Source organism: Marmota flaviventris, chromosome 8, assembly GCF_047511675.1.
Source record: "Marmota flaviventris isolate mMarFla1 chromosome 8, mMarFla1.hap1, whole genome shotgun sequence".
Lineage (NCBI taxonomy): Eukaryota > Metazoa > Chordata > Mammalia > Rodentia > Sciuridae > Marmota > Marmota flaviventris.
Window position 1 is genome coordinate 4,879,191 of NC_092505.1, and position 13,505 is coordinate 4,892,695.

The 13,505-nt window shown below is 48.0% G+C and overlaps 1 protein-coding gene across 1 annotated transcript in view; it reads left to right on the top strand.

Annotated features, from left to right (window-relative positions):
* The window catches only part of Dscam (DS cell adhesion molecule), a 563,164-nt gene that overhangs the window by 460,834 nt on the left and 88,825 nt on the right, over positions 1-13,505 (top strand). Inside the window, exons 17-18 of the mRNA XM_071615768.1 lie at positions 6,817-7,057; positions 8,487-8,633. Of these exons, the coding sequence (XP_071471869.1) occupies positions 6,817-7,057; positions 8,487-8,633 (388 nt within the window). The remainder of the gene's footprint in view (positions 1-6,816; positions 7,058-8,486; positions 8,634-13,505) is intronic.

Genomic DNA, 13,505 nt, shown 5'->3' on the forward strand with positions numbered 1-13,505 from the left:
CCTCTGCCATCTCTGTTGCCCTTGAGGCTCAAATGACGTGCCCTTCCCCGGCGGCCTTTGGCCCCAGGGGAAAGGGCACCTCCCCTCCTGCCTTCCCTGGCAGCCTGGGCCAACCCTCAGCACGAGCTTCGCTCCCTTCTGAGCAGTGCCACGCTGGGCGGTGCCCCGACACGCAGCTCCTGTACGGGAGAGGCCTGGCTGGCAGGGTCCAGCTGAGGCTCCTGTTTGGCTGTGAGGACGCTGGAGAGCAGGGAGGGGCCGGGGGAAGTGCCTCAGAACCAACAAGAGGAAATAGGGCTCGAGGCCTCTTAAGGAAAAATGTCAACTCGCTTTTCAACTGAACCCCTGCACAGGCTGCCGAGGGCCACGCGTTGGACTGTGGAATTCCACAGTAGCACTGAGCTGACCGTGGAGCCTGAGCCCCAGCGAGCACTGTCCCTGGCAGTGGGACAGGGGAAGGGGGCGTGCTGGGAACAGGATGTGGCTGGTGCCGTTCTGCCAAAGAGGCGCCTGTTCTGATCAGGGGCATCCCGTGGTGGCGGGCGCACCTGTCCGTCTCTATTCTACTGTCACCATAGAGGACAGCGGGCCTGCCACAGGCACTTGCATATGCTGTTGCTGTGGAGTCCGAGGTGGGTCCTACGTAGGAGGGTGGGAGGTTCTGAAGCAGGAGCAGGGGCGCCTGGAGCATGAAGAGGACGCCCGTGGGACGTGCAGGTGGCTATGGGATGGGAGGGCTTACAGGGAGACGGGAGGCCCTCGGCCACTAGAGGAGAGAAGCACAGATCAGGGTCATCACAGGTCATCATCTTTGTTCAAGCCACATGAACCAAGAGTGGGATTAAACACGGAACCTGTTCACCTCCACGAGGAGCATAAAGGCGCATGGTGAGGGCGGCCGGCCGTCCGCTCATCAGCCTCCTGATGGGAAGGCCCCTCCTGCTGATTCCTGCACAGGAGCCCTGGTTGGTGGGCCCCTGGTCTCCCTCCACACACGTAGGTGCAGAGTCCTTTAGTATGCATGAGAGGACTGGTTTCCAGGTGGGACTGGCCTGAACAGACGGTTGGTCTTGATTGATCCTATTGTAAACACGTGCCCACCGGCCGGCAGAGTAAATGAACTGTTTTTTCTCTCCGGAATCCTTTTTGTTATGCTTTTCTTTTTTTTTTTATTTGTTCCTTTTGGATGTAAACGACACTATAATACATGTTGACATATTATGCACACATGGAGTACAACTTATTATAATTAGGAGCCCATTCTTTTGGTTGAATATGATGTGGAGTTACACTGTTCATATGCGAACACAGAATGTTATGTCCCATTCATTCCACTGTCTTATTCCCATCCCCCTTCCCTTCCCTTCATCCCCCTTTGTCTAATCCAATGAACTTCTGTTCTTCCCTCCCCATCCGCCCTTGTTGTGTGTTAGCATCCATATGCGAGAACATTCAACCTTTGGTTTTTTGGTGTTGGCTTATTTCACTTAGCATGATTGTCTCCAGTTCCATCCATTTACCAGCAAATGCCATCATTTCATTCTTCTTTATAGCTGAGTAACATTCCATTGTGTATATATACACCACGTATTCTTAATCCATTCATCTGTTGAAGAGCACCTAGGTTGGTTCCATAGCTTAGCTGTAATGAATTGAGCTGTTATAAATCTTGATATGGCTGCATCACTGTAGTATGCTGATTTTAAGTCCTTTGTGTATATATCAAGGAGTGGAATAACTGGGCCAAATAGTAGTTTCATTCCAGGTTTTCTGAGGAATTTCCATACTGCTTTCCAGAGTGGTTGCACCAATTTGCAGTCCCACCAGCAATGTAGGAGTGTTCCCCTTTCCCCACAGCCTCACCAACATTTATTATTACTTGTATTCTTAATAATTGCCATTATGACTGGAGTGAGATGGAATATCAGTGTAGTTTTCATTTGCATTTCTCTAATTGCCAGAGAAGCTGAACATTTTTTCATATATCTGTTGACCATTCCTATTTCTTCTTCTGTGAAGTGTCTGTTCAGTTCCTTTGCCCATTTATTGATTGGTTATTTGGTTTTCTGGTGTTCAGTGTTTTGAGTTCTTTGTGTGTCCTGGAGATTAGTGCTGTATCTGAGGTGCAGGTGGTGAATATTTTCTCCCATTCTGTAGGCTCTCTGTTCATGTTCTTATTTTCTTGGCTGCAAAGAACTTTTTAGTTTGATACCATCCCATTTGTTGATTCTGGATCTTACTTCTTGTGCTTTAGGAGTCTTATTGAGGAAGTCTGTTCCTGAGCTTATGTGATGGAGAGTTGAGCCTACTTTTTCTTCTAGTATGAACAGGGTCTCTAGTGTAATGCCAAGGTTCTTGATCCACTTTTGAGTCGAGTTTTGTGAAGGATGAGTTATAGGGGTTCAATTTCAATCTACGACATATGGATTTCCAGTTTTCCCAGCACCATTTGTTAAAGAGGCAATCTTTTCTACAATGTATGTTTGTGGTGCCTTTGTCCAGTATGATATCACTGTATTTACGTGGGTTTGTCTCTGTGTCTTCTATTCTGTACCATTGGTCTATGTGTCTGTTTGGTGCCAGGATTATGCCATTTTTGTTACTATAGCTGTGTAGTATAATTTAAGGTCTGGTATTGTGATGCCTTCTGTGTTACTTTTCTCACTAAGGATTGCTTTGGCTATTCTGGGCCTCTTATTTTTCCAAATGAACTTCATGATTACTTTTTCTATTTCTATGAAGAATGTCATTGGGATTTTAATAGGAATTGCATTAAATCTATATAGCACTATTGGTAATGTGTGCATTTTGACAATATTAATTCTGCCTGTCTAAGAACATGGGAGATCTTTCCATCTTCTAAGGACTTCTTCCATTTCTTTCTTTAGTGTTCTGTAGTTTTCATTGTAGCGGTCTTTCACTTCTTTTGTTAGATTGATTCCCATTTATATATATATATATATTTGAGGCTATTATGAATGGGATAGTTTTCCTATTTTGTTTTTCAGTTGATTCATCAGTTGAGAACACAATTGATTTATGGGTGTTAATTTTATATCCTGCTACTTTGGTGGAATCATTCATGAGTTCTAGAGTTTTCTGGTGGAGATTTTTGGGTCTTTTAAATATCTGCTGAGTTCTGTTTCCCATTTTCTGATTGGGTTGTTTTGTTTGGGTGTTGAGTTTGTGAGTCCTTCATTGCGTACTATAGTGAAATGGGCAATCAGTGTTCAGAGCAGTGCCCCACACAACAGCCAAGGTCCAGCCTGGGGCCACCAACAGACGACTGGATCAAGAAAGTGTGATACGTGCACCCAGTGGAGTTGGACTCAGCCACAAGGAAGAAGGAAATGATGGCACTTGTTGGTGAATGGATGGACCTGGAGGACATCATGCCAAGGGAAATAGCCGACTCAAAAGTTAAAGGTCAAATGTTTTCTCTCCTGCAGAAGCTAGAGACAAATAAGGAAATGAAGGAAATAGAAAAGGGGAGGGGATTCTATGAAAATAGAAAAGAAATAAGGGAAGCTGAGGAAGGAGATTGAGGGGGAGGGAGGAGGGGTGGAAAAGGGCGGAATCGTGGGCTGAACTTGAACGAATTATGCTATAGACATCTATGACAATACCATGGTGAATTTCCCCTTTATGTAAGTCTATAAAACACAATTAAAAACCAATAAGTGAGTAGAATGGAGACCCATACAGCAGAGGAAGGGGCCTGGGAGAAGAGGAGGGAGGGAAGGAGGACGCATTGGGGCCGAAATGAAGCAAATCAGTTTGTGTGCACGTATGAAAGTGTCAAAAGTAAACCTGTATTATGTGTAGCTATAATGCAGACATGAAAACATTTCTAAAAGCCACAGAAGTAAGAGAAATCTCTTTGTTGGTAAATTTGACTTGAGTGTGGAAATTCCTTATATTAATTAATTAGGGAATGTGAAGGCAATTCAATAGTATATAGAGAAATTTCCATATACTCAAATTCTCAAGATCTAAAATCCTCAGACCTATTTAAAAACAAAGCAAAAAGCCATAGCTCCCCAATGAAAAAGCAAACTGTCTTTGGATCAAAGGCGCATTGACCTTATCTATGGTAACCGAAGTGCCGGCTCTTACCTCGGGAGCCAACTCCACCGCTTGACTGACAGCTGAGATGCTGGCTGTGACGGTTTCACGGATGTCTTACACTCTGTAAATCCACCAAATCAGACTGGCTGTTGAGAAAAGCAACCGAGTCCAAGAAACCCATAAATGAAGAAACTTGCTTTAAGAAAATGTCCCCATAAATGTGTACAATTTCTATGTATTTGGTTAAAGTTTTAAAAATAGCTAAAGGAGTTGGTGTTACTGTTTTGGACACACAGACTAACCCCAGAGTCAGCCTGGGCATCTGGTCTCCCTGGGAGGTGAGCATGCCCCCTCCCTGTGTGTCTGCTGAGTCCGTCACTGCCACTGGTTGCCATCTCAACCTCTCCGGCTTCCTGCTGTCACGACTCCCCTCCTTCACATTTGCTGGTTTTCAAGGACTTGCCGCACCCTGGGCTTCCACCCTGATTCTGTCCCTTCTAGCTCCTGTGCATGTGGACACCCTCTCTGGGCTCCTTTTGGCAGGCTCCACCCACCTCACCTGCACCTCCCCGAGCCCTGGTGTCCTTCCAAGCCCAACTGGGTTCTGCCTCCTTGGGTGGCTTCAGACCGTGTTCATTTGTCACATCCTGGATGCTGCAGCCTACGCCTTCAGTGCCTCTTAGGGCTCAGCAGTCTCTTGAGTGTGTACCTGGTCTCTCCTTCTGGGTCATAAGCACTTACAGGGCACAGAAATCTTTGTATAGCCCTGAGACATCTGGAAACATGGTTTTTACTTAAATGTATGTAAGAATATATGCAGCAGCCCCTCTGTAACTGAGGGATCCAACCAACTGTGCTAAAAAATATTGGGGGAAAAAGCTTCTTTACTGAACATGTATAGGCTTTTTTCTTGTCCTTGTTCCCTAATTGATACAGTGTGACAGTATCTAGCACTTACACAGGGTTAGGCCTTATAAGTAATGCACAGACTTGAAGCACACACAGGATGTGCACAGGTCACAGGCACACGATGCCACTCTATGTAAGGGCCTCGAACCTCACAGATTGGGGCACCCAAGGGGAGTCCTAGAGACCAGGGATCCCTCATAGCTGCTGACCAACCACTGCACCTGGGCACGTACACACATGCAGTCGCTTCTGCTGACGGCCTTGAAGGCTGTGGCTCCTCTGTGACCTGGAGCCTCACCTGGTTTATGCAATTGGAAAGGATCTGGCTTACGTCCAACATGCCCCCCCAAATCACGCCATCTTCAACTCCAGGACTCTTCTCCTCAGCAGCGCAGAGCCACCTGCAGCCAAGATGACTCAGGCGTCCAGGAAGGAGGCTATCTCCCCACGAGGCATTAATGAAGGGCCACCTTCCCTGGACTCATCCCAGGGACATCTGCGCTCTGGGATGCTGCTCCCTTAAAATCAGGCTCCTCCCGGCCAGAGCCGTTTTCCTGTTGAATTCGTTCTGTTCCGGGTGCAGCCAGGAGCTCCGCCGGCCTCGTGGGTGGAAGCAGGAAGGTCGGCTCATTTGGGATCTTTGACACAGGGATGAGGATCAGGCTGAGTTCCATTTCCTTGATGTGAAGATTGAACACCTGAGGAGCCCGTCAAGCCTAGAGACCCAGTTTTATTTAAAGGATAGAACAGAGATAGACTTCTCCAAAGAGACAGGCCCCAGAGCTGGGTGTCCCAGGAAGTGGGGGTGTCCTGCCCTTTTATAGATTTTAGATTTCCTTTGCTCTCATGCCCCCACCTCCCCCATCCTACCTAGTGACTACTGACCAAAAGATGGGCCAGAAGGTGGAGTGATCAAGAGCAGGGACAAGCCACCAGGGGTACATGCAGGAAGGGAGTGGCCCAGGGGGCATTCCTAAAGCACCCCTTGTAGGAGGAACAGTTCCCTGGAGGCAGGTGACCTTGGCAACCTGAGGAGGAGGGACAAGGGCTCTGGAGGTATTAGCCTGTTGCTCCCTCTTGAATCCGCCCACCCCGTCTTTCTAATGCAGTCCCTTATGGCCTAGACTGTCCTCTAGCTCCCTGGCCTCATCATTGGTGCACACGCAGACACCACAGACCCAGTCTGTCTTCTGGAACATTCTCACCAGCGAGGTGAGTCACTGCAGCCTGGCTGAGAGCAGAGACTGAGGAGTCAGGCTCACCTGCCGCCACTTACACCCGGTGACCTCCTGAGACCAGCCAGGTTCTGGCAGAATCTCGCAGTGGTGGTGGTGAGGGTTGGAGACGCACATGCAGGTGAAGGAAGGGTCTTCTCAGGACAAGCTCCGTGTGGGAGGCCACCTTTAACCATGGTTTCGGGTTCCCACGGTTCATCTTGATCTGACAACAATAACTGGAAAATTTTAGAAACAAACCCACCATCAGTTTTAAATGACTTTAAAAAAAATAGAATATTGGGATAGTTATTCTATCTCCTTATTCGTTACTGTGAGTCTCCTACTGAACGACATTCATGGATTAGAACTTTTATCACAGGGGTCCATGTTCAGAAAAGGCGTGGGTTATATAGGATTGGCCCTGTCTGCAGTTTCAGACCTCCATGGGGGATCTTGGAAGATGACCATCTTGAAAAAGGGCAACACTGTATCTGATTCTGCTACTCCTGCACCTCTGACCCTTCATATTTGGCTGTATATAGGCTTGCCCACGTGCTATGGGTGCTGATCTCACTCCTGTGTTACCACAAGTCTTTAGTGTATTCTCTCCTTTCCTGTTTAGGCTCCCAAGAAGCATTTGCAAAACGGGATTATCCGTGGCTACCAAATAGGCTACCGCGAGTACAGCACTGGGGGCAACTTCCAGTTCAACATCATCAGTATCGACACCACGGGGGACAGCGAGGTCTACACCCTGGACAACCTGAACAAGTTCACCCAGTACGGCCTGGTGGTGCAGGCCTGCAACCGGGCCGGCACGGGACCCTCTTCTCAGGAAATCATCACCACCACCCTCGAGGATGGTAGGTTCGGGGGCACAGCCCACCGCTTCCCCTCCTGGGTACCTGGCTCCCTGCTGGCTTGGCCGTGATGGGGGCCTCTGGGAGGGAAGCCACCCTCAGCACCTCACCCACCGCGCAGATTCTGTCGCACCCTGGACGGGTCTGCATTGCCACGCCAAAGTGCACCCCCTTCCCAGAATCTTCCTGGTTCATCTCGAGCACAAGAATTGGGCTTCACTGTCACTGCAGGAGCCTGACCAGGATGTGGAAATCTGATTTTTCTAAGAATTTCTCCCAAATCGATATTAAGAGGGTTTCTTTTTCTTTTATTATTAATGCTTTCTATTTTCAAGCAGTCTGGGACCCCAGGAAACAAGGCTCCCTAGCAGGCTGTTGGAAGCAGCTCTCACAGTGATCGAGCGCCCCCTAGTGACCACAGTGAATTAATTCACCCTGTCACTAGGACACCAAAACAGCCTGAAAGTTCAAATTTCCAGCAATTTCAAACTGGAGCAAGGACCTGGTGTCCGAAGCCACCGTGGTGTTGTTGATGAAGAGATAACATCTGAGGTAGATGGTGGCAAGTCATGGGATCTTTTGAGGCAGGAGGTTCTCACTACATTACCTCTTGTGTAATCAGCCACTGGCTCTTAGATTGAAGGAGGCGAATTATGGTTTGCACCTGTCATTTCTGACAACTTTTAGGGGTGAGAAGTCTTAGATAAGCAGAAACTGGAAGACTAGAGCTTTCTCTTTGTGATCTTTGCAATGGTTGTTCAATGTGCCTTTTGGGTTTTGTCTTGATGCTCATGTTTTTAAATTAAGATGTGAGAGTCAGTGGATATTGTGGGTCCTTTGCATTTAAGGTTTGCCTAAACTCAGTCTTTGAAACGCTGTGAATGTTCTAGCAACCTGTCTCCTATTTCATTGTCTCTCTTTTCTCTGACAAAACATTACAGTATTGAAAAGTGGTCTTGGGAATGAGGCAGTGAAGAAGATGTTTAGGTATCCACTTTTCCATGGTTTTCAATAGCTTGGCTTCCAATTTATGTGCCAGAAGTTACTAAATATGGAAAGAATGCAGTGTAAAATGTAAACGTAACTTCAGTGAGTACCACGCAAGAGTAACGAGGAAGTAAATCAGACAAGCAGTGGTCTTTGCTTAAGCATTAAGATTAAAAGTGTGCTCAATTTGAGTCTGGGATGGCCTCCTGAAAGTGGAATAATTAAGTTAGAATCCAGTGTGATGAATACATAAACTCGAGATATTTTACTGAGTGATGATAATATTTGTATAGGGAAGTTGTATGTTTTTCTTTTATTTTGGGGGCTTGAGTGCAAAATTTGTATTATCCTTGAATGTTAGAATATCCACCTATGTTGTTTATTCAGTATTGTTTTGCTCATAAACCATCTTCTATTATTATAAATTCTAATTATTTAATTTCAGTGCCCAGTTACCCCCCTGAAAATGTCCAAGCCATAGCAACATCACCAGAAAGCATCTCAATCTCCTGGTCCACGCTTTCCAAGGACGCCTTGAATGGAATTCTCCAGGGGTTCCGAGTCATCTACTGGGCCAACCTCATGGATGGAGGTAAGGGGACGTAACTAGACTGCAGGTGCTGCAGAGAGCATGCAGGGGTATTTTTAAACACCCCTCCCCTTCTCAGGTGGGATTCAGGATGTGGCTGAAACCTTTTCTCTGTGGACAGTTCTGCTGTCTCTCATCCCACCCTGTGACAGGCACATACAAGCTGGATGAAACATCACAGTCCTTCAAAAACCAATGTGCCATATAGGCCCTTGGGAAAATTAGGCAGGGGCCGGCTTTCCTAATTATGAGTATCTATGTCAAGACTCTGCAGGCAGCATCCGAAGCTTAATCTCTATCTAGAACGTTCTATGGGATACATATTCTGAAAAGTTGGTCACTTCCTATTCCCCAAATAAATTTAGCACAGAAATTATTCAAACTCCTGCCATTGAACTGTAAGAGGGCACAGGAAGAATGCTAGAACACCTCGGGAGGAACGTGAGTATTCCCCATGAGGCGTCACTACATCTGGAGCCCGGGACCTGGAGGTGTGGCTCAGAGGTAGAGCCCTGGCCTAGCAGGTGTGAGGCCCTGGGTTCCATCCCCTGTGCACACCCAGAAAGTCCAGAACCCCCCATTTCTGTCCTTTCTTTCCACCTTCCCCTTCTCTTTCTTTCTTTCTCTGCCTTGTTCCTTCGTGTGTGTGTGTGTATGTGTGTGTATGTGTGTGTATGTATGTGTGTGTGTGTGTGTGTGTGTGTTCTTTCAAGTTGGGCAAAATTCTCTTGCTTCTTGGAGACAAGAGTAAGAGACAGAGGAAAAGACCCTCTCAGGTGGCAGCAAGATCAGGCGTGTTCAAGGGAAGCCCCAGCCTGTCGTCATGGATGGATCACGGACACGGCGAGTCAGGCCGGGCCGCTGATGAGCTATGAGCACAGCCAGGCTACAGCCCTCGATGGGAGAGGCTCCCAGGTCTGCTCACCATCGGCCTCAGTCTTAGGCTGCTGGTCCAGCATCCTCCCTGTCCACTTCCAGCTCCTGCACCCACCACAGCCCCAGGACACACCCGTGCTCCCCTCTATGTGCCTCCCCTCTGGGTGTGGTCCTCTGGCGGGTGCTCTCCTCTGAGTTGGAGCAGGTACAGCCAGCCCTCAAGAGCCTGCCACACCCCTGCTCAAGAGCTGGTCCTGGTCCATTTTACCAACCAAATCCCTGTCCCCACCGTGGTGACAAAGGCACGGGCCTCACGGACTGCAGGAGACTCCACATATACTTCTGATTTCCACTCCTCATGCGTCAGAACTAAGGACCTACCATGTACACCCAAAGGCAGAGTTACACTGCAATCACTTCTTTTATCATTCCTGCTGGAAATATTTCCAGCACCCAGGGGTGACCTTCCTCCCTGTCTCCACATTTTCATGCCTCACTGTATTTACTAGCGTTCCTGTTAACAGAATTGGAGGACGGGGCTGCATACTGTGAAAGCTTTAAAAACTTTACTATCCAAAAGTGTTTGATTCTTTAAGTAAAGAATGCTTGCAGGTACACACAGCTCTTACAGATATTCTACCCACAGAGCTGGGTGATGCCACTCATGCCCAACACAGAAGTTCTAGGCTTAATCTCCAAGATAAGAAAGAGACCCTCAGAGACAACCTGCTTGTGAGTAGCCACTCCCTACCTGCTACCATGACGAGTGACATCCCTAGAGCAGGCCACTTCCTGGGTGCCTTGGTACACTGTCCTGAGGCTGTGCACACAGGTTGGCCATCCTTACACGGGCAGTAACTGTGTAAAGGACCGTCCCTGCCACACCTGGAGAAAAGGTCGCACACAGCACACACCCATGCACACCATACAGCACCACACATATCACAATCATACACCCACAAATACCACACAAAACACACAACAAACCACACACTCTACACACCTCACACACTTCACACATGCCACATACTTGTACCACATAGATACCACACATAGATGACACAGATACACACCACATATAACACATGCTGCGCTCCGCACACACCACAACACATGCACAAGACACAACACACACAAAACTGGAGACAGAGATGGTTACTACCACTGTGCTCAACTAGTGATCCAAATACTTTCTAAAATGTGTACAATCATTTTATTCTTTTTAAAGAATATTTTTTAAAGATTTTTTTTTTAGTTGAAGATGGACACTTTATTTCAACAAGTCTTTATTTCACTTGTTTATTTTTTGAATGTGGTGCTGAGGATTGAACCCAGTGCTGTGGGGCACATGTGCTAAGTAATAGCTCTACCACTGAGCCACAACCATATTCTCAATGTGACCAGATAAAACATAGTTAACATACTGGATAAGTCAAGTAAAATACACAATATTTTGGTGAGAGTTATGAGTTTTTACAATTGCAGTCAGAATATTCAAAACATTTTAAGACCTAATGGAAACAGTTCATGGGAGATGGCTTGGGAAATTTTCCCTTTGGAAAGTCCCCACGTCCACCTGAATCTCAGCCCCTTCTCATCTCTTCTATCTTGAAGACAGCAACAGAGGGCCCTAATTGCAGGTCAGGGCCAGCTGGGCATACGGGCACGTGGGACAGCTCAAAATCATTCCCTCCCCAATTTTGTTTTCTGCCTCAAAACTGAGAATGATGCAGGTATAAATAAATATTAAGAAGTATTTTATTTTCAAAAAGATATTTCATAATGGAATATGATTTCCAGACTTGTTGTGCATGTTTATTTCAGTTTATTTTATTCATTTCCTTAACTCAACACTGCTCTTTAGATTGTGTGTGCTTGTGTGTGCATGTGTGTGCGTGTGCGTGTGTGTGTGTGTTTGTGTGTATGTGAATGTGTATGTGTTCTTAAGCCAGCCTATTGGGCTGTGGAAGGCAGAGGATGGAGAGCTGTGCTTCAGCAGAAGGAAAAGAGCAAGCTCTGAAAAGGGCCGCGGGTGCTGGACACCGTGCATGTTTGCTCTGGCCATCTCCTCCCGACATGTGCAGTCAGCAGAGTGTCCTCCCCCCGGGACCAGGGGCACATGTGCGAAATTCAGTTCCGTGCTCAGGCAGTCTCAATCAGGGCTTGAGTGCAATTGTACTCAGGGCTCAGGGTAAATCAGTTCATCAGAGCAACATGACCCCGAGTCATGTTGGTAAACATGGTCAGTAAACATCCAACTACTGACCCTGGCCAGTTTGATTCACTGGCAGATTGAATGCCCTTGTGCAGACCAGGGAGGGGGGCACAGGCCCTTCCTGCCTCTACCCTGCTCCTTCCCCATCCTGGCACAGCTAGCCCCATTGTGACAAGGATCCTCTATGAGTTAGGCCCCTGCACTCCTTGAGGATGCAAAAGCAGGGGCTCTAAGCTGTCCAAAGACATTGCCAAGGTCTCAGAACCAGCGCCTGGCCCACCACCCTGTGTAGGCCACTTGGACCAGTTGTACTGTCCGTGATTGAGAGCATGTGGGTGTGATCTTAGCCACATGCAGATGTTTGTAAATCTGAAAAAACTTTGAGGAGTTGTACGTTTAAAGTTTCATATTACATTGGGAGTTTATCCTAATCCAGTGGATCTGTATCAGTTATGTTCAGGAAAATGAAAAGAATGATTGAATGCGGAAAGACCTTCCCTCAGAGGGGAGCATTTCCAATGCATCTGGGCAATAATTATTGGCATTTGCATGCATGACGGCCACCTGCGTGAGCAAACTTTTTTCTCATTTGTAAGCCATCTGCTGAGACTTCCAAATTGTGACCTGTGAAAGCTGGCCCCCTGCTGGTCTCTCCAGAAGACACGTGGCCTCTTCAGGGCTGTCCTCAGCGAGACGCCCTGCCCACAGGGCTCGCCCACCATCTGCCCCAGGGCCGCTCATACTGGGTCTGAGCTTCCGTGACCTACTGCCACCCCATTCTCTCCCTGGCATGTGCGTGACAAGCCTTGGCCACCACATGCTTTAGTTAAAATTCCTCCTTGATGGTGCATCCAGTTCCACCTTGATCCTTGGTCCAAAGCATAAACATTTTAAAAGGACATTTCCTGGCCAGCATAATTGAGAAATGGGAGTCCGTTAATGTCTGAACCTCCGCACAGTGCGCTGAGGGAAGGACAGCCAGTAGGAGGAGAACAGGAGGGTGTGTCCAGGGCCTGGCCTTCTTGACACCTCCTCCCCTCCTCTCCAGCCTGCTGGTCCTCATTTCACTTCACCAAGAGACCACAGCTCAGAGGCCGAGATTGTGGACCGTGGACGTGAGTGTGTGACAGCTGACTCCTCAGCCAGGCTCTCAGCACCCTGCCAGGATGCTGGCCCCCTCTCCGCTTCCTGTCTGTCACAGGACTGATTCATGAGGTCGGTCTCAGGGCAGTGCCGACACCTAAGGAAGTGCATCTGGCACGTGGGCCACCTCTGCTAAGGCAGGGGAGCAAGAGAGCTCTTCCTGCTTTTGAAATGTGCCCAAAGGTGGCCACCAGACAGGAGGATCCCTGGACCCCTCTCACACCGGTCATCTGTGCTAAACGGCCGAGCACGCCCCACCCAGCCACCACCAGCAGCCACTCCACCCCAGGGCTCCTCTCACCCCACTGCCAGCTGGGCAGGTGGCTCCCCTGCAGACCCAGGGCTGCTCGCCACGCAGGCTCTCGACACATCATTTCCAGTGTTCCCACACTGCCACAGGTGACATGCTGAGGACGGGACCACATGATGTTCCATCTTTGAACATCCTTAGCTGGTCCCACTCCAGAGAGCAGGCGGGTTCTGCAGGAGTCCTGACACGCCCCAGCGACACCACGGGAGTTCGCTCCAGGTGAAGAGAGGAGCTTGCTGAGCCACTCGCTCTGACACAGTTTTTTCCCTACTTTAGTATTTGATTTTATTTTTTCAGCTTTTTTAAGGTGTCCCTGACAAATTAAAACTGC